General features: G+C 39.2%; 3 protein-coding genes across 11 annotated transcripts; 1 reads left to right on the plus strand and 2 right to left on the minus strand.

Annotated features, from left to right (window-relative positions):
* Nucleotides 1–83: 83 nt before the first annotated feature.
* On the minus strand, nt 84–4,617 carry LOC107272704 (zinc finger FYVE domain-containing protein 1). 3 transcript variants are annotated; one of them, XM_015750105.2, is made up of 7 exons: nt 4,191–4,616; nt 3,119–3,760; nt 2,775–3,041; nt 2,311–2,683; nt 1,948–2,209; nt 1,419–1,866; nt 84–1,342 (listed from the first exon to the last, which is right to left on the minus strand). In XM_015750105.2, the coding sequence occupies exons 2-7, from the start codon at nt 3,627–3,629 to the stop codon at nt 1,119–1,121; spliced, it is 2,085 nt and encodes a 694-aa protein (XP_015605591.1). In that variant the 5' UTR covers nt 3,630–3,760; nt 4,191–4,616; the 3' UTR covers nt 84–1,118. The 3 variants fall into 3 exon arrangements, with proteins under 3 accessions (XP_015605591.1, XP_024945792.1, XP_024945791.1); XM_025090023.1 differs by lacking the exon at nt 4,191–4,616 and adding an exon at nt 3,851–4,158 and having other exon boundaries at nt 1,119–1,342; XM_025090024.1 differs by lacking the exon at nt 2,775–3,041 and having other exon boundaries at nt 4,191–4,617.
* Nucleotides 4,618–5,206: 589 nt separating this feature from the next.
* Nucleotides 5,207–21,768, minus strand: LOC107272707 (alpha-actinin, sarcomeric). 6 transcript variants are annotated; one of them, XM_015750120.2, is made up of 14 exons: nt 21,078–21,231; nt 20,633–20,753; nt 12,121–12,355; nt 11,694–12,029; nt 11,319–11,404; nt 9,961–10,306; nt 9,596–9,872; nt 9,340–9,511; nt 8,987–9,223; nt 8,827–8,911; nt 8,554–8,657; nt 8,251–8,490; nt 7,826–8,122; nt 5,207–7,731 (listed from the first exon to the last, which is right to left on the minus strand). In XM_015750120.2, the coding sequence occupies exons 2-14, from the start codon at nt 20,732–20,734 to the stop codon at nt 7,573–7,575; spliced, it is 2,676 nt and encodes an 891-aa protein (XP_015605606.1). In that variant the 5' UTR covers nt 20,735–20,753; nt 21,078–21,231; the 3' UTR covers nt 5,207–7,572. The 6 variants fall into 6 exon arrangements, with proteins under 6 accessions (XP_015605606.1, XP_024945785.1, XP_024945783.1 ...); XM_025090017.1 differs by having other exon boundaries at nt 20,633–20,862; nt 21,078–21,194; XM_025090015.1 differs by having other exon boundaries at nt 20,633–20,925; nt 21,078–21,154.
* Nucleotides 21,769–21,782: 14 nt separating this feature from the next.
* On the plus strand, nt 21,783–23,955 carry LOC107272708 (uncharacterized protein C19orf47). Of its 2 annotated transcripts, XM_025090026.1 has the most exons (5): nt 21,783–21,923; nt 22,220–22,399; nt 22,560–23,417; nt 23,502–23,648; nt 23,723–23,955. In XM_025090026.1, the coding sequence occupies exons 2-5, from the start codon at nt 22,381–22,383 to the stop codon at nt 23,860–23,862; spliced, it is 1,164 nt and encodes a 387-aa protein (XP_024945794.1). In that variant the 5' UTR covers nt 21,783–21,923; nt 22,220–22,380; the 3' UTR covers nt 23,863–23,955. The 2 variants fall into 2 exon arrangements, with proteins under 2 accessions (XP_024945794.1, XP_015605611.1); XM_015750125.2 differs by having other exon boundaries at nt 22,560–23,648.
* Nucleotides 23,956–26,547: the final 2,592 nt, after the last annotated feature.

Below are 26,547 nucleotides of genomic sequence, written 5' to 3' on the forward strand. Positions count from 1 at the left end.
AAATGAAGAAATCATACAATTGACATACCCAGGAAAAGAAAATGAATTTAGGGAAATTAAGGATTTGCAATAACAGCAGTCTGTTCTAATTTAATAATTGCCCATTTATTCATATCGAAATTTTGAACAGCAAGAGAGTAAATCGTCCGTGGAATGCAATTAGCATCAGTACTCAGTTTCCATACCTAAAATCAGATAGGGATTTTTCCGCCCATCATTGAGCATTGTCGATAAATGCTGTTTACAGTATCTAACATGTCACAGCCAGGAATCATTCTCACGAATCTTTATATTTGTAAATAGATCAATCGTCGTCGTTAAAACTAAACTTATGTCTATATTTAATTATACTGTGTTGATGCAGAATGGCCGTACACACTATCATCTTATTTACGCCGACGGCAATCCTGCTAAACATTGCTCATTCTTTATATACTTTACACTTGGTTTTTTCTAAATGCGTACGCAACTTCACTGTTACATTCAAATATTCAAGAATTGCGTACACCATCAATATTTAACATATTAATAATAACTATGAGACTTACTGAAGTCTATACTTTATTCTATCTACAATATATGATTTTTTTCCCTTAATCAAAAGTTAAATGCACATCGGATATAATTCCATTTTAACAATAATACTAAGTCTCAAAGTCAACGTACGCAGCTCATGAAACATTTGTTTCATTAAAATTTTCATAAACATTATAATTTGAATATTGACTATAATCGTAGAGAAAATAGAATAGGACATTTTCTTTAATGGACACGAGGACTTTTTATAAATTTGTAAAGCGTTTCAAATAAATTTACTCTGTTTCGTTTTAAGCAAAAATACGAAGGATTGATGCAATGTTCTTGTAAACTATAAATTTAAATCCTCGATATGCGCCTTTCGAAAATAATTCAATTATTTGTAAATAATGCAACCTCCATTTCATTAAATATTATCCAGAATTAAGGGGGCTGCAAGATCTTGTAGAAGGTATTTGTGAAAAATTGTTACTGCAACTGATATCGACACTATGAGAATTCTGCTAAACTTTAAGATAGAACGTACATGTAGAATGAATTCACATTGTCTTATGGACCTGCCGTAATTCCATGGCGTTTTCTCAATCGATTTTGATACAGGAATCGCACACGCGAACCGGTTTGTCCCAACCACGTCGTGGTACCGGTTTACGATGTTGCGAACAATCTTGGCACACTCCGCGACCGCAATCTCTACAATGATGCAGAGGCACAGTATCCGAAAACTTCTGCTTGCACACGCAACAATCGGTGACTTCCGAATCAGGTACCCAGTACGTAGGACGTACGGTATCCTTTACGAGGCCTACAAAAACATACATCTCTAGTAGCAATGTATTTTTCCAAATTGCATTTAGAACGGATACAAGAAAGCTACTCACTTTTTGAATATGTTAAAACTGTACCAACAGCGCTTAATGTGGAGACCACATGTTCGGTCACCTTCCTGACACTCACATCCTCATTGCCGTCGTTCAGATCTTCATTACAATTCATATCTTTGGCGTAGCATATGTCACAAACTCTTACTGGAGTATGCCAATTTTTCGAGGGTACACATTTTGTATGAGAGGAACACATAGCGCAAAATCCTTCACCACAGGCTCGGCAGTGATGTTTCGTATCAGCTGGGCCAAAGAGCGCGTGGCATTTGTGGCAGTGTTTTATTTCATGATTTGGACGCCAATATGTGGGTGCTACTTGATCAGCTACCCAGGCTGACACTGCTTTTGTTGGTTGCAATGAAATATTACTTACTGCTTCTGAAATATATGATACACCATCGAGTACTCTCTGTGCTGTGATTTGCGATGCCATTGAGACATTAGTCTAGAACAAAGAATAAGAAATTTTTTAACTAGTGGACTTCCAAAAAAAGTTATCACAAGGAGTACACAATTTTAAATCTACCATATTCCACACGTGTGTAATTTCTGTACGCACTGCTGCATCCTCTGGATTTTTGTTTCCATACCAATACTGCCGGCTTCTGTATATTTCACCGCAGTGAGGACACTCTATCACATATCCGCACCAAGCATATTTAGCAAATCCATACCAACTATTATCATTTTGTGTTTGCGTCCGGCTAGTTACAACAACTTCGTTTCCGTTGTTGTGACATTTCTTACATATGTACACTAAATTTTCATACTGATGTTGGTAACGACATCTGAAACAATAAAATACAAATATTTATTTCGATTTCATGGTTAATCAGATTTTAGAAATTTAAATACTTTGTAACATACAAGAGAAAGTATTTGTTCTCACCTAGTATCACTACTGTGTGGTTTTCCTTCGCGAATATGTCCCATACTGTTATGGCACCTACACATGCAACTTAGGCACTTGACTGGGCAGGTGAAGTACTGATCAGGGAATAGGATATTTGAGACATTTTCTATTTCCCCAGAAAACTTATCGTTTAAGACTTTCAGTGTACTGTAGACTAGATGGGGTCTCCTAGCAGATCTCACTGTTGTATTGTTCAATTCATTTTTAATGGCACTCCGCACAGGTTCGTAATTCGTTGGTGAATTAAAAGTTTGAACTCCAACGTACTTTATTGAACTAAATGCTTCAATTTCTAGTCGCATCTGAGCAAAACGTGTTCGAAGGATATCCTCTGCACTCTCCGATGAATCTGTATTATAATGAAGCAGTCATATTGTGCGAATTGTGGAAAACAACATATGGAGATGTATAATTTGGAATAATAAGTAATATATACATACTATTGCTAAGAGGCCTAGTATGTCTGGTCTCATGAAAGACTATAACACTTGGACCAAGAGCACTTAAAGAATTGAGACCACCTTCTCTTTGGCCAACTGCTTGTAAGGCTGTTTGAAAGTGATGGCTATAAGCACGAGAAGCGGCGCCAAAAAACGTAAAAAGATCTCTGTGTAGTCTCTCTGACCGTGTTCTATACACTACAATATCAGAAACAGCTAAAACTTTTAACAGAAGTCTAGTACGTTCATTTTCATGTACAGTCACTCCTGGACAAACAATATGCATAGTCATTTAAAAATTGATATAATTATTTTCATCATGTGGCATATATTATTCTTCCTACCTAAAAGACCTTCAGTATCCAAACAAATAACATTGAGGGTTGGATCGAAGGCGGCCCAAACACCAAGAGTGCATGAGTTTTGTTCATTTGAAGTTCTAAAAACTTCATGTCCTCCGAAGAACGTCTGGTTTAATGTATGACTTTTGCCATCCCCCGTATTTCCAAATATAGATACAACCTTGACCTTCAAATCCCTCTCTGTACAATTTAAGTTTTCAACAAATTGTTCTGCATTGGAAACCTTAAGGTTCTCTTTCCCATCGATTAAAAGAAAACTCCTCGGTTCATGGTGCACCCATACTGGTGATTTTGAAGGAAGATCATGTAAAGTAGGTGATTCATGTAGAGAAAGATGGTCTTGAGGAGAAGGTGCACCATCGGGATTAAGCAGTCCGTCTCGATTGCTGTATGGCATGCTATCTAAGCTTTCCATAATAGCTGGACTCGTTGCATCCATTTTATGTCCACGCCACAGTACATGATCCCCAGCGCGTCGATCCGATGCACTCATATTAGTTAAAAAGGATCTTAAGCTGTCTTAAGAGCTTCTTATTTTCATAATTGCTCCGATGTCAGTGCAATGTCCTTAATAAGATTTAATATCCATGCAATTCATGCTATGTATATTTCACCTGTCACGTTCTAAACAGATAATGTCAATATATAGGAAATGTATACGTTCAAATAAAAACTTTGGAATTGCCAGATTCAAAATAAAGCAGAGTAGGTTACAATATTTGATGCTTTTTTGATAAACAAGACAGCCTCTCGAATGACTTTTCGTTTTGGCAGTTGAGTTGACGACAATATTATGCTTTCCAAAAGCATCAGAGTACGGCACAATGTTTACAGCGCATATCGACATTGTGCAATAGTTAAGCGTCAAACCATTTCTTGTAGATTTTAAATGACCGAGACGTTTTTATCATAGCCACACTGTTCCTTTCGATTGAACAGTTGGATGTGACGAAACAAAGCATGTTATGTATGGACTTTTTCTCAATGTCAACATGAACTGCGCAAATTTCACAAGTTGAATGGAAAATTAAACATACAGAAGAATAGTACGTACCTGGTCGACGTTTCTTAAATATTACTTTTCGATCTGCCTTGACGCTCCATCAGATCAAAGCCATTTACGGCAATTCCCTATCCTCACTACAAAAAATATAGTTCACTATTAATTTATTAAGAGACTTTCGAAAAAATAACGCGCGGACAACTCCGCCATCAGCGCAGAACAAGTTACCAACTGTTTGGCAAACATTTGCTCTGTATTCATGTCCACAAAACACTGTTCGTACAATCACCCGTTTATTTTTTACGAAATAAAAGTAGCCTTGAATATGCCACTGCGCAGAAATTTCTCCTGATAACGTGTGCAACCCGTGTGCAGTGTGCACACTGTTTTCACATTGACAGGATTGGCCGATTATATGACTTTCAACGTCTCGGCAACGTTCTGCCTCCAGCACGGTTATCTGCTGACTTTAAATCATTCTGAATCATCAATGATCATTGATACTAGCCGTTGTGCTCATGCGTACCACCCCCTTACTGTTAATCAAATCCCGATCCTTGTAGATTAATCAAATACATGCCTGATAAAATTCTGATTATCTATGAAGATTTTGTAACAATTGCGATTTTGCGAAAACCCTAAACTATGCAATTATCGACATTAGGATACTATTGGGTTGACCGGAAAGTTCGTGCCGATTTTTGATAGGTGAAATAAGGACAGGTTTGAATATATCAGAATGATTGAAAACAAATGACATGCATTCGTATTCTAAAATATGGTACTTCAGGCATATTTGGAAAAAAGTTTGGTTACGATACGATACTTTTTCTCAGTTTTATACGTCTTTGAGAATGTGGAAGCAAACAAAGTGAAATAAAAAATTTAAATTTGCTGCGTTTCGATTTTCCTTCAAAATCGGCACGAATTTTCCGGGGACAACCCAGTATAAATCTAGAAAAACGAAACCGTTTTTTTCGAAAGATTTTTTTATTTTTCCAGTTTTCTTGTTGTACATTATTATTTATTATTAAACTAATAGAAGGAAATGAAATAGGCAAAACAAGTATAATAGTCGATAAGTGTAATGCGATGCAGGACGAATGATTGACGGGACATTTAAATTAAATTAAAATTAAAATTCATTTTAATTAGATTAAAATTATACGAATTATAATTATGTATATGCGTGCGGATGTCTGTGTATGTGTATGTTTTGCGCGCGCGCGCGTATGGGTGAATGCGAGCACATTCGCAATATACGTAAAATGTAAATATAAGGTATGAATAAATATATTAAATTTTATATAAGACCTTTCATCCATTTCTTATGCGCATTTTCGTGTGGGCTATATTCGTCCTATGGTGAATATGATTTTTTTAGTCTCGTACGTCGAGTAATTGTATCTGTCTCTTATTTCTTTGTGTGTGTAGGTGTATCTGTGCGTGTATGCTCACTGTCTTTCCCTCTCTCCCTCCCACCCATCTCACTCATTCTTTCTCACGCACGCGCCTTCTCTCTGTCTTTCTCTCTCCCTCTCATTGTTTCTCAATATTTCCCGGTTTCCGCGATCCTCGCTCTCGAAATTCGCCGCAGATGGTAACCGCTGCACGTGAATTTACATTGGAGCGAACTCTCGATTTCTCCAGTTCAGTAAAAACGATTAGAGGTGATTAGAGATGCACGGGCGGCTTATCACAAGTCAAATCTCTTTCGTGATGAGAAGGAAAAAAAAGAAACGATGATCGAGTAGCGAGAATGCGAAAGGTTATTATTAGAGACGACCCCGTTCATATAAAGCATTAAGCTTCAAGCCAAACAAAACTTAGCGTACAGGCCATTCATTAAGGTAATAGCATTCCATATGCGATCATTTTTTTTTTATTTGCGATAATATGATGACTCAGATGAACGACTGATATTATGATGTCAATTAATTTTAAGAGTGGGTACGACTGTAGGTGTAAGTCGTGCGCCTACTACACGACACAAGAAGTGATGGCAGCTGCTTCCTTTTCGGAGGTTTTATGTACGGCATATTCTGCCGTGTTTATTATTTCAGCGGTAGAACTGCCGTTCGCTTCAAAAATATTTATAAAAATAAATACTTTGAAAAGACGTGTCTCGTTTCACTACGATAATTAATATCGGTACGACAATAAATAGTTAATAAATCAAATAAATAAATAATTAGCTTTGCTTAGCATCTTCATTAAAGGATTTACAAAATACAGGGCGGCTATCTCGTTATAAGTTCGTTGAGCCGCATTTCTAAAAAAATAGGCATATAATTCGATTTTCGAATTTACGTTTTCTGGATTTAGCGAGAAGATCGATTTCTTAGGATTAATGGTTCTTGAGATCCGTCGCCCTGCTCAGAGGCCGGCGGTTTCATTTTACATTTCTTTTTACAATTGAGAATTTTCGCGCGAGCATGGACTTCTGGCTTCTGAATACCAAAAGGACTTTAAATATCTGAAAAAGTATAAATGCTACCGTTATTGCCAAATGTAGCGATAGATTAAATTTGGTTATGCTTTTCCTTGATATTTTTTACTATTAAGTAATTTGAAAAAGCCTATCGAGTCTATGCTCTCGTCAGCTGGATATGGCAAATTACTCTGTTTTTGGCATACTTTTGTCACTTTCGACCTAATCCCTTCCAGAGTATTCAGTTCCGGAACGTTTGTCATAGTCGATCGCCATGATCGATGAAACGTATCTCAGTTCTACGCAAACTACATACCTTACCCGGAAAATCAGATTGCTTAAAAAAAATGCGTTTCGAACTCGATCACGCTTGCTTAAGGAAAACATTAAGACGTAACAAACGTACCGGAACTATCAGTTACATTTTGTCAACCCGTGCTATCCTTGTAACGCAAAATATATACGAGATATGTATCTTATTGTCACGCTTCTACGGGCATGCTTATTCAAGCACAAACCTCATCATACTTTTTTGCAATACTTATTCGGCACTGATCACTCGCATTACATTGGAAAGGAGGTTAGCCTACTCGGTATACTATCAGCGGATTAATATCATCACTGCATTATTTTGCGCTAAAATGATATCACGATTTAGCCATAGCGCTCATGACTTGTTGGAACCTGAAGGGACAACTTTTCTGTATGTTCTTTCTTTTTCTCTGATTTTCGTTCCATAGCGACACCCCCTATCGCTAAAGGTGCCGCCGTCGTAATGCAATTGTGCGTGTAGCAAGAGCGTTCCCATACTGACCGGCAACGATTATAATATTACCATCGTTTTTAATATAAATTTGTTATCCTTCCGTTGCATTTAATTGCTTTTAACGACGTCTACAATGACGATAGTGAGTAGTACAACAGGGCGACGCCTGGGAGGATTCTGGTATCGGTCACTATGGGAAGCGTCCCAGATATCTCTAGAAGTGTAGAGGCATTGGCTTATAGGTCGGACTCGCCATACAGAGCAGTGGAGAACGAACGATAGTCCAGGGCTCCAGGAGTGGCATTCGATCCCTTGTAAGGTGGCATTCGCTGAATACAATATTCAGCTTGATCTGGTGGAAGCTCTCTCCTCAACTCATCGGGTAGGATGTAGGGCTGTGAATAAGACATAGGCATTAGATTCCTCGCCTTGAATATTCTATAGATATTGAAAATGTTAACAGCGTTGTGATGAAAATTTCCAGCTTACCTTGTCTCCGGCAAGGATGCGGAAGCTGTCAATAACTTGTTCAGCAGTGTCGGTGTCAGTGGATTCGCGAGTCATGAAGTCGAGGAAGGCGTCAAAGTGAACGTAGCCAGAGTTGTTGGGATCGACGATTGCAAGGATACGCTGGAAGTCAATGTCACCCTGTCTGTCTTTGCCAATAGAGTATCCCAGGGAAACAAGGCAGGACTTGAATTCATCCGGTGCCAATCTGCCCGTCCTGTTCTTGTCGAAGTGGTTGAAGCTACTGCGGAATTCGTTCAGTTGTTCCTGCGTAATACCCTGTGAAACATAAAATTTCAATATTTCATAAAAATTAACACCAGTTGTATTTCACGCAACGCAGCATTCCCTTTCGAACGGATTTTTATAAATGAACGATGTCTTATTTTAGAAATTTTATAACCCACCTTAGAATCCCTGGTAAGAATCTGGTTTTCGACTTCGTTAATGTTGCGGTTAATTGAGGTTAGAAGCTGTTCCCAGCCAACACGCAGGGTTTCCATAGTGTATTGAGTATATCGGTTCTCAAAGATCATGCCCTCCTGTACAGCCTGGTGGATCTTTTCCAATTCTTCAAGATGTGCCTTATATTGGTACACGGCTTGTTCATATTCCTTCAATCGGTGCAATTGATCCTCCAAAGTTCCCTAAAAATAGAGAAGGGATGAAAACCTTCGAACTAAAATTCATATAAATTACTCGAAATTTACCTGAAGTCCAAGACCAATAGCTGTTACAGCATCCAGTTGACGTTCTATCCATGGCCCAACGGCATTGGCCTTCTCGGCGAATTGCCTGCGGAGTAGTTCGTTGTCTGTGCCAGGAGTCAAGGATTTTTAAGCTTACAAAAACGATTCGTAAAAATAAAATAATTAACATATAAACAATAAAAAATTTGCTCATATCACAAGCTAACTGATTATACGATGCATTCAATGAATTTACTAAAACTAAACGGAAGCGCTCTACAGCGGAAAGGATACTTTGCTGTTTGCGAAGTTCCGCTGCCAATGTACCATCACGTTGTGGCACCAGCTGTCTGACATCGCTCCACTTCTTAGTAAGATCCTACGAAATAAAATTGAATTGATTAATCAAAAGCAACTTTAATCAAATTACTGTCATCAGTCTAATCACTCTTACCAATGCAGTAAGTGTAGTGTACGGATTCTCAAGACCTCCAGGAATTTGGAATTGCTTGACTATGGATTCGACTTCACGTACTAATCCCACTATGGAATTGTATTCCTTGTCTGCTTCACCGAGGGTAGCCTTGAATGCGGCATGAGCATCCATTAAGCTTTGGATTTCCTCCATTGTATGGACGATGAACATGTCAACAAGGTCCTCCCTGGTTCCATCCAACCAGTTGTTAAACGGCTGAAAGGATAGTTTGACACGTATGCTTAAAAGCGTATAACACACGAACGATAAGAGTCCTTCCAATGCATTGACGAATAGATTTGGAGAAACATAGCGATTTCTTTTATGCTTACTGCAGCGCGCTTCGCAAACTCCAAATGTAGGATGTCAATCTTCTCCAAAATACGCTCGGCTTCATCCAGAGCCTGACGCCTGCGCTGAGTAAGAGTTCCCAACCGATCCCATTGATCACAGATGCGTTGGCATCTGGCATTCACAGATGCGCTGTCGTGATACTCGAGGGTGCTGCAGAGAAATAAGTAATTCATGACCACCTGGATTTTAACAACAATACCCCGTTCAACGCTTACTGAAATAGTCGAATCTTACTTGAGTTCTTGGGCAATGGCAGCGATCTGTTCTACGCGATCTTGATGGGCAGCAAGATCAGACTCGAAGGCTTCGTGTTTCTTCTTGAGAGCCTTCAATTCGTTCAGTTTGCACTGACGGAAGTGCTGAGAGGTTAACATCTCCTCCTTGCCTGCGGTCCAGTCCTCATGAGCGTCAGCCTTATGCTTGAATTTCTGCGCCAAGTGTTCAAGACGTTCAAGACGCATCATCTCGGACAGCAGCCATTCTTCAAAGGCTTTTTCACCAAGTTCCAGACCTGAAATTCCATGATTACCATATTAAGATTTATACTTTAAATAGAAATTAATTTTACAGAAGTAACAATAATGAATAATGCAGCTGACCTTTCCAAGCCTTGTTGATATCGGAAACCATTTTGCCTTCGGTGGGCATGTAAGCTGGTCTATTGCTCAACCTTAGTTTGGTTTGCAAAGTATTGAAATTCGTCTCGAGCTTAGCTTTCTGCTCGACACGTGGAGGCTTATGCTTGCGCCTATAAGTTCTGTACTCTTCCAGTTTCTTTTGACAACCAGCCAGGGAATTGTCAGTTTGACGACTAGCCAACCAAGGCATTGTTCTTCTAATCCATTCCAGCAGATCAGAGGCCAAACGCTCGTATTCCTCCATGAGCCTCTCGTTCTCCTGGTTTACCTTCAGAACCTTACAGATTCTGTTTGCGGCAGTCTCAGCCTACGATTAAACATGTCAATTGTAAGTTTTTATTTTTAGTAAGTAATACCTTGTATGGCAGCAAACCTCCATAAATTTCATCAGTGTAACTCAATACTGTGCTGCACAAGTATACCGATATACTTTATACGTATTTACCGTATTTAATAGCGATACTTCAAATATTATTTATTATAATATCGAATGTACAGTTTTTACATTGTACGATTGTGAAAGTAATGGCACCCGTGATCATGCCAATATAAAATAAATTTTAAGAAGATCAATGAAATCCTACTTTTTGTACGTGCGTATATCAACATATTCTGTATTCAGAATGCACTATCTAAAGGGATAAGACATTTTGATATACAAAAAGAGTAAAGTTGCTTTAGTGATTAAAAAGTTAATGACAGTTGCAATAAAACACACCTTTTGAGCACCACTGAAACAGTGATAGTACGAAGACACGTAGGTCATCACAGCCCTCTCATCAGGCATAGCCGTATTGCGCATGTCTAGAAAAACACAGTCGGAAAAACACAAACCATGCGTTGTTAGCCCAGTCTTTCGAAGATATATGCATTAATGTAGTGATCGAAGGCAATCACATCATAGTATAGGGAGAAAACTCTGTTCTCCTTTATTTTTGAAAAAAAATATCAAAGAAAACAGTTCGATATATCAGTGCAATCGTGTCGGCAAAACTACCTGTTCACTTGATAGGACTAATGTTTTTCAAATTTATCCACTAATTGACACACCGAATTGCATTTAGCTTCAATTGATATACTAAAGTTACCAATCAATAATAAACATTAAAAAATCTCTAATCAACAATTTCAATCACTTGAGTGATCAATTGGTTCGCGAGCACAAGAATTTGTTATCCAAGAACATTACAACATCTGTACAAATGGAATGCTGTTAGAACGAAGCGCAAAGTTTTTACTTCATGTGTTAGGAGCAGCGCGGGTTGGATTTTCATTTCTGGATAGAAAAAGAGACAAAACACGCAGTTCATTGCGCTGACCTGCTGGGCACCCTGGAACGCGTGGTAGTAGCAGGACACGTAGGTCATGATCGCCCGTTCGTCCGGCTTGGGAGTGTTGATCAAATCTATCGAATACAATGTCACAAAATTCATACAGGTACTACGAGTATGTAGAAAAAAAACGTTAACCTCGTCCTAAATTCCGGAGAAAAAAAAGTTTCGTAAACCTATATAGACAGCGACGATTCGCGTCGTCGAATAATTGCAAATATTAAACGCAGCTGAAAATCAATTCAATTAGGGACGCATACTCGAAGGAATTCGATGTGAAAACATCAGATTCTCGGCGCGTCCAATTCAATCTAAACAGAGGGTTCTATTTCCATTGTTCGGAATCCTAAGCTTTGGACTCACCGTCGGGGTCCAACATGCGTGGTATGTCGAGGTATTTCTCGGCAACGTCGAACGCCGTGTTAAGATTCTCCAGGGGATTGTCCTTGCTGAGCTTGTTGTAGTCGATGAGGTCGGGTCGATGGCGATGGATGAGCGCACAGAAGGCCAGACCGTCCTTGAAGGACAGGTGGAAGTTCTGCACGTTGACGTTCTTGTACGGCGCCGTCTTGCGCTGGCACCAGAGCAGCAGGCCTTCCTTGGCCGTCATCTCCTCGACGGAGATGTCTTGGATGGCGAAGCGCAGGATTATTGTCCAGATCATACCCAGCGTCATCTTCAGGTTGCCATCGACGATTTCTATTGCAAAATTGATACTTTAATTTCAAGATTTCTAAATCTGATCCATTTTTACAAGTACTCTAATAACATTTAAATATTATATACTCACCCTCAGCACCGATGGAGACCAGCTTCACCCCCTTGCTGGCGATATAGTCAAGAGCTTTATTAACGTTGGCAATCTTGTGGAAGCGCATTTTGCCACGGTCGGGTCTGGGAAGGGTCTCGCCGGAGATCACCTCAAGAAGGAGCATCAGCTTCAATCCATTCCTGAAGTCGTCCTCGATTGATTCGATGGCGGTACCCGCCTTGCGAAGGTGCGAGTTGCACCATGCTGTGAAGGTCTGCAATTAATGAAAAAACATTAAGACTAGTCACTTGTATTGTCACCAAAGTTCCGTTCCGAAGGAGAACCACACCTAGTTGTTATGCGACAAAATTTCTCCGACCGTAGGTATGTATGTTGATTCTTCGAATTCGTTCAACTAAATATTTATACCAATTAACAAGTCCAATGTCTCTCGTATTTACGATCAATTCATGATTGCGCAAAATGTCTTCGCGATTGATACAATTGATACTGCCTACGAATTCTGTATTACTTTTTTGGGTCTTCCACCAACACATCGTCATACGCTTCGTACAGCAGGGAGCGAAAATGGTCCTACGTTATACTACTGCAAACGAATACTATTAAACCATAAAATAATAAAGGCATCATTACTCGCTATTATACACGCGGGCACGTTTTTCCAGTTTCGATGATCTAATCATCTTGAATTCGCCAAGCTATGCGAAGTACACAGCGTGTCACAATACACTCTATTTCCTGCCTGGCCTCTGTCTCTGTTTCTACGCACCACCGACTCTAACGACGAATTTTACATTTGCTCGACAAGGCGTGGACTTGTCCTATCGTATATTCAGATAATTCGCGGACGAATAACAGACTGGCAAATCTAGCCCGGCGCTGGAATTTCTCGAAGGCGACCGTCTCGATTGCGTAATTTCAGAATTGCGCGTAAACACGGCAGCTATATTACGGCTATTAACGAATGATTAATAACCATCAATTTTCATACAAATTGGAAATGCCCATTGACTCCCTTGATCCGTATTACACGGTTCGATCCAGAAAATTTAATGCGCTATACGTTTACGACGTAATCGTCGAGGATAATCGTTCGACAAGTGTTTCAGCTCTAATTGTATTGGGCTTGATTGGAAAGAACACAGGCCGGGTGAGAATTTATAACGTGGAATTGAGTTTGACTCTGATGCTGCTTAGTGTATATTTTAGTAACGACCCCGATCCCTTATGCTATATATATATCTAGCGTCCTGATTCCGAAGCTGCGCTTCCTCTACTGCTCTCGGCAATGTTCCTTTGCTTAAACGTTCGCCCCTTCGTATGCGCAGGTAATACACGTCGTATTTATTATGCATTCCAAGTACATCTATTCATAGACAATGTTACGAGAACTCAAACTTGTCCCAAAGTGCAGTAACAAATTACGTTTGCAGCCTTCGCAGAGTACTCTGTGCACAGACGTACGGCGGCAACCTTTGTCGTTTCAGGATTAACGGTTAGTCGGAGCCATTTTAACAATACGAAGATAGACCGACAGCTATACTTTTCAATTAATGCTCTATCAATCGTCCAATCGTGGGTTATTTGCTTCAATTGATTCATTTCGTTGGCACTCAGTTGAAAAGGAAATTACAGCCATCGGTTAGCGCGGTGCCGAAGATGGGCCACTTCGGATTGAGTTATTGAATTGTCGGTAAAAAATTTCAAACTGAGCAGGAAATATTTATCGATCGAATAAACATTATTTTAAAATGTGATCTATCGCTTTCATAAATTTTTATTGTTGATTTTTTTTTAAGGAATTTAATCTTTCGCTATGAAGCACTGCTTTTCACAGATGAAATATAGTAAAATTGATGACGAAGCAGGTGATTGCCAAGATTTTACAGCCAATGTTAAACGTCGATGCCTCGGATATCGTGAGAAGCTCTATCATGGTCGCGGCGCTTCTGAACTCTATAAATAATTTCCAGCCAATTTTTTTGCGTCAGGGACTATTTTCCGTGAAGCCGCCGAAAATAGCTATAGAGAAAATAAGTATATGAGAAACCTTTACAAGTTTCTCGCTGACTTGGTTACTAAGGTTGACCAATAGATTCGCACGTTTCGAGATCCGCTCACCCAATATTCGAGTGAACGTGCGAATCGTACTTTATCGAATTGCGAACTGTCTACGCCCGCAATCTATTGTAGAGCAGGCAGGTGTGCTCTACTCAGTAAAATATAACAAAGACCAGCTTGTGCTACGTGGATCTTTATGGATAGGAGAGAAGCCCCTTGTTGCCGCCAGTGCAAAGCTGATATATCCAGTTCCTGGACCACACTTTCCTCGAACTATAACAATTACACGTAGGCACTGCGATTTTTCCTGTGCCCTTTTCCGAGGAATTTCTCTATTATAGAATTCCAAGCCGTCAGGAAACTGATTCAGAAAAGTGTTACGGAAGAGTAGAGAAGCCGCCTTCGGGTCTTTCGATTTTACACGTGACCTTGAAAGTAGAAAAAGACTAGCGTTAAGAGACCTGTCAGAATTTGCTTCATCATTATTCTCAAACGTACAGACTATGCCGGTAAGGTTAAATTATCTATAAGACGGCATTTCCGACATTACATAAATATTGCACAGATATTACGGGAGAAATAAAAAGAAATTAAAAAAAAAAGCGTCGTCGGATCTAAAAATGAAATTTTTCCGAGGGAAAAATATTGTCTGAAACTTAATACGGGCAGCGTAACGCGCGGCGGGCCAAAATTGGACATGAGCCACCCTAACCTCAACCGGAGCACTACGATCTATTTGTAAAACATCGACTCCTCCCGCACCGGGCTGCCGAGCGCGTTTCAAAAACATTGGGCTGTCTGCCGCTGTCTCTCCGTATCGCCGGAGCAGCTTAACCCGGGATACGGTCCTTCGCTGTTGCAATCGTCGTCAGTATTGAAGACGCCCATTACCCACTATCTTAATAAAAACACGAGCTGTTGGTGCACTGTCAACAGTTTGCAATTGTTACCTCGGTAAAATCGAAATATCGGCATGGAGCTCCGTCACACAAGAAACTAACAGCTGGAGATAAACATATTAAAAAGAATCGCAACTGCAACTGCAGGCGAGACATTTACTTTAAGGTCAATAAATGCTCCAAGTATAAACGAATCTAAGATGGCCGTACGGACTGACGACGTAGGTGTTCAAGGTTGATTGACATTCTCAAATACAAAATTACAAGTGGTCGATGTTCCCGAACGAGTAAAATCTAAGTATAGCAGAACACTATCCGGCTTTGACGTGTGGAATCTTCAAACATTATTCCTCGCAATAACTTGTCTTGGATGACACCAAATCAACCCTCGGTTATAACAAAAATAACCTAAAACATCTACAGCGGATGTCCAGAGAGAATATCACGAGGCTGAGGTTAACTTTGGTAATTACAGTTCAACGGTAGTTCGTCGTCCGGCTAAAAGTGGACCAACCCTCCAGAATGTAAACCGTTTCTTTATAAAAAGTATTTGCAGTGTCGATATACACATATACAATCTCCATTGGTCTAATAACGAGTCGAACAGCCTTCATGACACTCGTGTAGTCACGTGCGCCTATGGTAACGTATGTATTTAAGATAGCAGCCTGTTTATTCAAACGCTGAGGTGACGCATCGAGGAATACCTCGAGCACGTTGCACCGGGTATGGAGGCATTGAGGAAACGGAGAAAGCAACTGATGCGCGATCGGCTTGCAGACGATCGAACTTATCGAGAGGCTGAGATCGGCCGGGAGCCACTTCCCACGTCATGGAAGAGAATAAAGTGACACGAGGGGCGATGTCTTTCTCTTGCGAATCTTAGCGCGCTAGAAACGTTCTTTCATCCAGGCAGCAGGTGCTCGCGGAAAGAGGCAGGTGCTATTGTCCGTTAATACACGATACCGGTCTACCGCGATAAATATGTTTACGCATTCTGCGAAGCTATTTGAAAAATGCAAATAGACTATCAGACTTCGTCTCTCGCGCATACAGGAACGAGAGAATCGCGCCTGGGTTATTCGAACAGTTTAACGATTAAAACATCTTGCTTTTTTAATTCTACGTAAAGAATGAGTGATAGTTTTCTTTAATCAATGATACATTGAGTAAGCACGGATATCCGGATGTGTCAGAAGCAGGAATCCACGACTTGAATTACACTCGTGTCTCACGTTAGGAAAGCTTGAGGTCACGTAGATGAGCGTCTCGAATGACGGTGTGAATGTACCTTCATTCTTCGTAAACGACAGGACACTCGTTTAATGTCCTAGCGATAACGTATATGACGTATTTTCCTTAGGGGGGGAACAAAAAATAATAAAAATCCTTTACAAAACGATGCGTAACGTCGCCGAAAATTTTCATTTCAACGTTTTGCTCGTTTGTTTACGAAATACATCGCGAGATCTTGGGAAGATATTTTTGTGAGCCATCGCTTTTAGACGAGCGTCGATGACGCAACGGGACGCCGGGCGTCCAAACCCCACCCCACCGTTGCCTCGTATGCGCTTATTCTCAGAATAATAGAAACGGCCTATGGGTTTTCCTTAGACGCTAAATTTCGTCGCGTAACGTTACGAATAGAGCGAATAATCTAATAGCAAGGCCAGCAAGGTTACAGGTACTCCGTTCCATGTTTGTCGCGAAATCGTCACAATTCCTCTTGCACAATTAACAACGCGTGTGAATATTGTGCAGCATTAAACCGGTAGATTCGTTACTATTAAAAAAAAGGTCACGTCATCGGTGCACCCATCCAAAAACGAATCATAGGGGGGCGCGACCTAACCTAAAAATATCGAGAGGCGTCCGTACATAGAAAGTCTTCTAAGATGAATGGCACTCGCGTGCATAAGATATGCGTAACGCGCAAGTGCAGACTTATCACCGCATAACAATCGCCTTAGTCAAAGTTTGGCATGAGTGGGTCACCCGATTCCAATCTAAGGTTTGGCACGCAGCCTAATCCTCGTAAAGGTTAACGATCCTCATCCCTGAAGATTCCGTGTATTATCAGTGACGCGTATTGTTATTGCAACATGCAATATTATGGTCGATTGTAACTATATATCCACGGCTATAAGACACGGATCAAGAAGAGATGGAGAAACGAGTTTTTGTATTATTTATTTCAAGCTAGCATCGAGTAACGTGACCCATATTGCAGGAGAAATGTCCATTGCCGTTGTTCGGAATGTACCGTGCAGCTCGCTAACTCAGCACGGTTTACAAGAAATTTCTTATACAGTTAACCGAACATTCACCCAAGTACCTTATATTTATGGAAAGTATAGCCAACGTGTATTGGCAATCTTGATTAGAAATTAATAAATTTAGACACCTGTGGCTTTCAAAGCATCGGTGAGATTCATGAAATTAGTATAGTATCAAAAAAAAAGTATCTATTTCGCGTTATCGCATGTTCACTTCGATGTAACATTAATAAGAATTCTTCGTGAGAATTAAAAAAAAAAAGAACTATCGACTGATATGAGGCTTGCGATGTAACTGATTGATCCGAGTGTTTGATCAGCGCTTGTAAATTGTCAAAAGTGAAAAAAAGACCAAAAAATCGTAATCGCTTGTAACATTTATACGAAGCTTGCAGTAGTCTGGTGTCATCGCGTCATTAACCCCATTTTTAATCCCTTATCAGACTTTCTACTCTCTCGGACAACCGCGCCAGGAATGCACCAGCTAAACACCTTTCAGCCTGTTTAGACGAATATCGAAAGACGAATAAGCACAGGATGTTCAGTCAATTCGATTCAAACACGTGAAATGATGTTTCCCGTAAGGCTGTAACGTCATGAAATATTTCTTATAACTTGAAGATGTGAATTCGTCTGGGCAAAAGTCGACATTGACAAATATTCAGATTAAAAGGCTTATTTACTTTCGCATTGACCGGGCAGTTCAATGCTGAAATCATTCGCGTGCCACGCCGAGCCGGAACTTGCGTTACTTTCCTTGCTATAGTCATTTCCCGTAGAATTAGTCAACGAAACAGTTGCAAACTAGAAGATAAATCATACACAGGAAATTTCGGATGATCCTATACAGTCAAATTAAGAGTATTTATTACGGCGTCTCCAAAAATGATTGCATACAATGATCCACCGAACAATGGCGCGTGTCAATTGAAGGTCACCATGCACCTCGATTCATATAATCCAGCAGTGGACGTTTGATACCGTGTTAAATATTTTTTTTCAGTGTTATACTTTGGTTAGTAATCAAACTATACATAGAGAGTGAACCCAGACCCTGGGTTCGAAATATATTCGAAAAGATATTTTACTTGAAAGAAATAGCGACGAACAGTTTTGGGAGAGAGCCAATATAGGTTTATCAAATGAAATAATTAACAATGGCAAGATTGTGGTTAATAATAATTACCCGAATAAGCGTTGACGTTAACCGCCAGACTGAGCAGTAGAACTGAGCATAAGGGGCTTTCTGCTCCCTTATATTTATTGTAAAAATCCGCAGGCTGGCGGGGTAACGAATCGGTAGTTGAATTCATAATGTGTCAAAAGTTCTGTGTGCTGTACTTTGGTATTTGCCAGGCCGAGGATGTCAAGTTTATGATAGTCTTGATTGTCGGAGTTGGTTGAGGGACGTGAATTTGCCTTTAGCCTGGGTATAGGTCGCGATTGCGGAATGCTTGCTGTTGGTTTGAGGAAGTGTGTTTCGCAATTTGGAGTGTGTCATAACGACGTAAAGAATTTTAAAGATATCGATTGAAAACACGAATAAGTTTGATATCTTGGAACGTAGATATGCCGACGTTCGATGTGTATATATTACTGGCTCATAATGACTAATAATGTTTTTGAAAAAGATGGATAAAGTCAATTTTTAAAGTTTACACAGACAGAAAGCTGTGTCGACTGATTCCTATGCAAACTTTAAATATACGCGTAGTACGACATATAGCCGTGCTCTGTAGAAGCGATGATAAAATACAATTAATCGTATAGAGATCAACATTATCAGGCTTATCGAAAAAATAGTTTAGAGTGACGATTACTAAGTCGACGAGGTCGACCGCGACGACGATGACGATGCGAGTGACGATTATTTAGTAAGCACTCTAACGACGTCAAACATGACATTGCTCACTGGAAATAGACAGAGAAATAATAAAGGTTTGTCGAACAGTGCCGGGATGTTCTATGAAGCCATAGCCCGAATATGAGTCATCGCTCAATTATTTTCGTCATAAAGTCCGAAAATACAGTCTAAAGGGCTGCAGTGAGCAGGAGGAGGGTAAAAGGAGGAGGGGGGCAGGATAGACGAATGAAGGAGCAAGGCAAAGCAAAGCAAAGGCGAGCTGAGGGCCTTGAGCGTCTGCCAAAAATCAGGGAAAACGTCATTCCCGCGTAGATCGCGGCGCTCCACTTCATCAATCGAAACTGCACTAGCCACTAACACCAGGATCTTCTTGTTCGACCAGGAATAGGCACTGGGTCAATCGGCATTTCTTTCGTTAGAATCAATGACGCAGTTGATATTCAACGATGGGATATTAGCGGCAAATACTTTGCTCTTAAGGCTCTTAAGAAAAGAATTCAATGTGGTTCGCGACGGGGACTGGCACGACTTAGCGGGCTGTATTGTTTGATGTTCGACAAGAGATTACGGGACCTAGTTTCTTCTGAGTCTTAAGACAAGAGGTCAATACGTCGCAGGAATTCGAGCAAACAATTGCCGCAAGTTCCTCCTTATGCTTATATGTCCCTTTAATGGACGATACTTCAGTAAAGACGACCAGCGAACTTGTTCGTCTGAAACGAATTACCATCGTGTTGTCTGGTAGAAGAAAACATTCATAGAAAAATATTAAATTAAAGAAAAACGACTATTAGTTTGCTTTGTTAAATTCCACACCACGTGTACGTTACTCTTGTTCATTGAAAATGAAACATGACGGATATCAATACTTCAGTTAACGTACTCGGATTTAAATGAAGATCTCTGCTATGGATGATCATCTATCAAAGTAAGAAGCCTAGATGATACGTGCTGTACTAATGGTAAGTTACATACAAACATTCAATCCAGCACGCGAGAACTGGTTTATAAATGTCAGAACGATTCCGTTCGAACTAGAAGGTACGGTTCACTTTTACAGACAGTTGTATATTAAGGAATGTCCGCATAACTTTGGTAACATTAAGTGCGTCCTGTAATTATGTATATAAAGAAAAGTAAGGTTAACGAGAAGCCTCGAAAAGTGTAACCTCGAGTCAACTGCTGAAATACTAAAAATGAACGGACTGCTGCTACATAACCGAATGATACAGTTTTGTAGTTTTGCACGCGTGTCTCAATCGCAATGTTACGTGACCAGTGGTACAAAGCGCGAGAGTATATCTTTAAATTCGTACACAACCCCAAAATAACCACTACGGTGGGACACTAGGTTCTTGAAAATTTGAAAAAGGAATAATTCGGCTATTAATTGCTCGCGATAATAATACAAAAACAAAACTTTCACTCACTTTTTTCTGCTGCTTTTCCCAGGCTGGGTCCAAAAGACCCTCCCTCTCCCATTCCTCCTCCGGCTCCATGTATCCGTCACCATAGGCCTCCATGTCGTTCATCCTTCCGTGTATCACGTTCCTTCAAACGTAAACGTTGTCTGTCACTCGATATCCGACCGTACAAAAACCAACTGGTACGACAACCCCCGTCTGTGCAAAGGCCGCCAAGAACCAAGGGTACAGCCACACTGGGCTCGCGACAACAGATATTCAGTGTACGTATTAATGTCTTGCTGTATGGCTCTGTGCGTCTATGTGATGTGTGGTGTATAGGGAAAGAATGAGAGAGATCAGAAAAAAGATAAAAGAGAGAGAAAGAGAGAGAGTGTGTGTGTGTGAGAGAGAGAGAGAGAGAGAGAGGAAAAGAGAGGAGAGACAGAGCGGCCTAAAACGTGAAACGTACCCGCCAAGCCCAGAAAACGGTTCGTGTCGTTCTTTCCCTCGCGTTGACCCCTCTGCCTCGAGTCTGACACAGAGCTTGCTCGTCGACGCAAGAGCCCCCACCAACTTATCCCCACTCTATCAACCCTCTTTGGAGTGGCCAACCCCACTCTCGAACCGTTCTCGCGGACCCGACATCTCTACCCCACCTACGCATGCACTTGTACATACACGAGATATGGAAAATTCGAAGATGGGAAGATGTTGATAATTATATTAGTTTGGCTCGAATTAAGAGACATCATCCGTTTGGTACCGGGCTGAAAATTATTTATGTTGCTATTACTTGACGGGTTATCGTTAGGGTATTACACTTTTAGAGTCTATCGCGAAAGGCAATGTACTAGTTAAAATTATCAATATAGATGTTTTTCTAAAGGACCCATGTGTCAAGTAGTAAAATGGCGATTTTCTACTCTCGTTATTCTTTTATCTCTCTCCCTTTCTTTAGAGCCGCAGGCAGTTTGGTCCATGGCGGCACCCTAAGCATCCAGACTTGATTAGCAAAACTAACCTCTGTCCTTTTCGCGGACGAGTACCCCACTCAAGCGGCACGCGACTCAGAAAACTTGAAGACGTCGAAAATAGTAGCGGGGTCGGCCGGGGAACCTCATTCACCCACGCACCACAGAAATAGCACAGTTATCCGCGCGAAATTCCCGAAACAACCGGGGCAACTCCATGCTCACGACGCGTCACGAGCACTGACGGGTACCATGGCGCGAACTATTTTCACCTAGAAGGGAAACAACGACTCTTAACCAATAGCGATTCTACTTCTCATTTGATTTATTTCATTTTATTAATCGTACGTGTCACGATCAATCTTTTTTATTACTAAAATATTTTGAGTATACGTATTGCTTGACCGACTAATTATTTGAAATATATATGATTTGCAAATTATTTTGAAATACGTGAAAGGGTAATTTGCAGTTCTCTAAGTACGTATTTGAAATCAACTTCCTTTTGAAAAATCTAGAGAACCCCGTGATTTAACTATATGTTTGTTGTTCTACATATATAATTCATGTAATTATTAAAAAGAGTTTAAAAATAATAAAATTGTAAACTTAGGCAGTGAATTTACTTTGATGATCACAGGTTTCATCAGCAATGGCTGTCCATGACCGTTCATGGCTGCCCATCTTCGGAGCGTAGGATACGGCAAAAATAAATGCTGGCGGTGAAAAGTAGTGAAAAGGCAGCCTTTCGCTGTTGACAGAAAGTTTGCTGAAGATTCAGTTATTTCGTGGTTTAAAAAGATGGCAGCATCTCTATCAAGTACGTATTGCTATTAATACAAAACAAATATTAAATAAAGGAGTCAAAGGTGCACTTGTTCGCTTATCTTTTTTGTAAATGTAAATTTATAGGTTAGGTTAGATTTATATATAAATTAAAATTACTTTGGGATATGCGAAAAGATTTTTTTTGTTTACAGCATATTGGGTAAAGTTCTTCAAAGGTGCTGGTTTTCCTCAAGATGTGGCAACTAAACATGCTGTTGTATTTTCAAATAACCGTATTAAGCCAGACATGTTACCCGATCTGGATAAACCTAGTCTTAAAGAGATGGGAATCATGTTAATGGGTGATATGATAGCAATTTTACGCTATGCCAAAAAGGTGGTTGAAGAGACCACTTGTGAGAGATTTCTTGTAGACTCTGAAGACACTGTATTGTCGTCTAATATGACAAGCAAACCGGCAAGCAAAAAAATAATTTTAAAAGTTCCTAGTAAGCCTGTTATTTCAACCAAAGTGAAGCCTGAATCTTTGGATAATATCAAACCTATAAAGAATTCAACAAGTACAGTTACAAAATCTACTGTTGTCAAGAAGAAAACAATCCCAAGTACAACTAGAGTGATTTCACATTACATAGATAAAGAAAAAGCACAAGCAACGTTAAAAAGAAAGATTGAACAGAATGTAGATCAATTTCATGTGGAGAGCGATGAGGAGTGGAATTCTAAAAAGAAATTAAAACCAGCAGAATCTGACAATGTAGGATATAAGGTCATCTTGCCAAAAGGGACAACTGTAAAGACTCAACAAATCTTGAAAAAGGCCTTGGAACAGAAGCGGACTGTGTTTGATAGATTAGGAGACAGCTCGGTGACAAGTACAACAAATCTAGCTGAATCAAATACAACATTTAATATCACTGGAATTGGGAAGGAGGTTTTGAAGAGAAATTCAAGTGTTTTCAATAGACTTGGTGATAAAGATGCTAAAAAAGAACAGTTGCCATATGCTGGTATACTTAAAAATGGGACAATCACAAGTCCCTCTCAGGGTATTTTAAAGAATGAATCAGCTAGAACAGGAGCTACTATTTTGAAAACAAAAAAAGTTTTAAAAACTGTACCTAAATCTGCAGGTACAATGCGTGCTGATCAAGAGAAAAAACAAAAGAGTCTGTCAAACAACATGAAGCACTTGATACGGACAACAAGAAACATCAATTTTGATAAAGAAACAGGTACACCAAACGTCGTAAGAAAAGTCGCCACATCTAGTAAATTGGGTATGTATCAAATTGAAATATGACAATCTATAATATCGATGTAATATCATCTGCATTCAATCATTCTTTTACAGCTTCGGAAAGGATTGGTTCTGTCCCAGCAAAAGCACGTTTAGGTATTGCAGCATCTACAGCTAAACAAGTCACATTTAATAAAATTACAACTGTGGCACACTTAAAAAAACCAGGTGTTTTCAGCAGGCTTGGTGTTTAAACTTAACCAACCTATTATAGTTTTAAACATTTTTTCATACCTTGACCCTTGTATATAATTGTAGAGGAAATAAAACTACATGAAAATCCAGTATTTGAATAGGTCACTAATTTGTCAGAATATATGTAATAAATTGAAGTAATGGATGATATCATTTTAAAGCATAACGTAAATAGACAAATTTTAGTTCGCAAATGTTTGAAATCTCAGTATTGTCATCAGTTTCTTTATTCATGGAAATTATATCAATGACCTAAAAAAAGTGTGGTACACAGAGGATCCTGAGGTAAAATGTCCAGAGTACGTAGAACGAGCAAATGGTACTGGAAGTAATAGTTTTTCCACTCTGACCATCTTACGCTCAGTTCTGTACAAATTCGAGTTCTAGAAAAATTTAAAGTATGTAATGTAGCAGGTACTGCCATCAGAGTATCATGAATTTAAAATGCGAAATATGTATTCATAACATTACGTGTAGTATTCTTGTGTTACTTGCATTCTATATTTTTAGTTAACAATGGTGGCAACACAATTCTTAGTCATCCTTTAAAAAGTATTTTTACTACAGAGTCGTAAATTATTGTCGAGGTTAAATATAAGTGAAAGTAAAGAAAATAGACATTAGGATATAAAGAAAACACTTTCTTATTTACAACGTATGTAAGTCGTACAAATATATGATCTAAATTAACAACATATCAATCTTACATTTATTTTGCCTCCGAGGTCTGTAAAGACGCTGCTTCATTCATAATTATCGCATATTTTATTAGAAAGATAGTTTTTATTCAAATAGAATGCTTAATAGCATTTCTGGTCATGCACCTGATATTAAATGAAAGTAAAATTAAGTCAACAACAGTGTAAAAAATGGAATTGACTAAAGATTTTGAGTGATATAAATGAAATGCTGTCTACCATATTGAAACATGTCTTCTAATGTTACAGCCGATTGCCAAACAACATGTCTGATGTGTAGAAAGTCCCTTCGCAGTAGATCGAGTGGCTTGTCGTTTTGCTGAAACTTAAATAATCAACTAATGAGAACTAACTGTTTTATAGTTATTGGTACAATAACTGCGATGGAACTGTAAATAGAATGGCAAGTAAATCAATAGTTAAATCTCTGTCAAAGCTTGATGCTCCATTCAAATGTAAGTCAGTCGAAACAGTTTATGGTAATGATGGTGGTAATATAGTCAATGTATGAATAAAAATCTACTTGATACTTTTATACTCAACCTGTGCATGACGTAAAAGATTCAATATGTAAAAGGTCGATCACAGCTCCAGAAAGTCCCGATTTCTTTTATGCATTACTGCAACCATTCCAAAAGAATGAATTATACCAATAATAAGATGCGTCAGACGAACCAGACTTTGCCCTGTTAAAATACAATGTCGTGAAATTATTATTAAAACTCTTAATTCTTATCAACTATATATCCGTAATATATAATTATTATTGAGCTTTATGATTTTCTTAGCAATTGCGATACAATACCCTTATAAAATCGGTATATAAGCTTCTCGAAGACAGATGGATTTTAACAGGATGGTAAAGTCTAGTTTATACAATCACATTGACGCCCACCTTTCGCAAAATACGGAACAGTCGCTTCAACCTCGCCACGCTGCTATCCTGCAAAAAGGAAATAATCTTTACAGACTCGGGGTAACTCACAAGGAATCCTAACGGAACATACTATAAGCTATCTATTTTCGAGTTGCGCTATTTTGATATTTTTACATGCTCAGTCCGATTTACCGTGTCAAATATATAATCGGACTTTCATGTTCTTATAATCTATTTTTCTTATAAGTGATAATTGATTATATAATCCGGAGCTGCGTCGTATATTTGGGTCATTATTTCTTATCTTAATATGTCAAAATCATGAAAAGAAATATGAATATAAAAAAACTATTTACAAAGGGTAAACGTATCACACTATTATAAAAAGTTTACGTGTTTGATCCTAAAGATCACATTTTTTCATACAGACCATTGTACGCTGATTTACTTCGCATACCATTATAAAATGGTTGTTATGACATACGTATTATTCTCTGAAGACTCCAGGAAATTCCACTGAGGATTATTCAAGATATTAGGACTTCTTGTTCTGGTTGTAATTTTCTCTTCATAACTGTGTGCTCATTCCAATTCAGAATTTATGTTGTTTAAATGACATGAAGAACAGAATTCCAAAGACACTTTCCCTGAGTTAACATGAAGACATATTCCTGTGTTATCGAGATTTCCTAATGAATTCCCATCTCCAACATTGTTTGGTGGATCTTGTATCAAGTCCAATGGATCAATCCCATGATCAAAATTCGTAACGTCATTAAAAATATCCATATCAAACGATAAGAGATCATTAATTCCTGTATCTAATAACCCTATGTCCATTTTTTTATCTAACTGTGAAATATTATTATCTGTGACTGATAGCATCGAATTCAAATCATTCTGTTCTTTGATTTCAGCATCGTCTATAAATTCTTTGTTGGTTTTAGAGTTTGCCGGTGGTCGTAGTATACCTTGGGATTCTATACCTTTCTGGAATTCTAACCCTCTCTCGATCCTGTCATCTCTCGGTATGGTATAAGTGTGGTCTAAATCTGAAAATGAATGTCCAGTTTGTCTAGCTGCTGGCAACTTGAAACCTTTACTATTAT

The sequence above is a fragment of the Cephus cinctus genome, unplaced genomic scaffold (genome assembly GCF_000341935.2).
Source record: "Cephus cinctus unplaced genomic scaffold, Ccin1 Ccin1_scaffold1237, whole genome shotgun sequence".
NCBI classification, from domain to species: Eukaryota; Metazoa; Arthropoda; class Insecta; order Hymenoptera; family Cephidae; genus Cephus; species Cephus cinctus.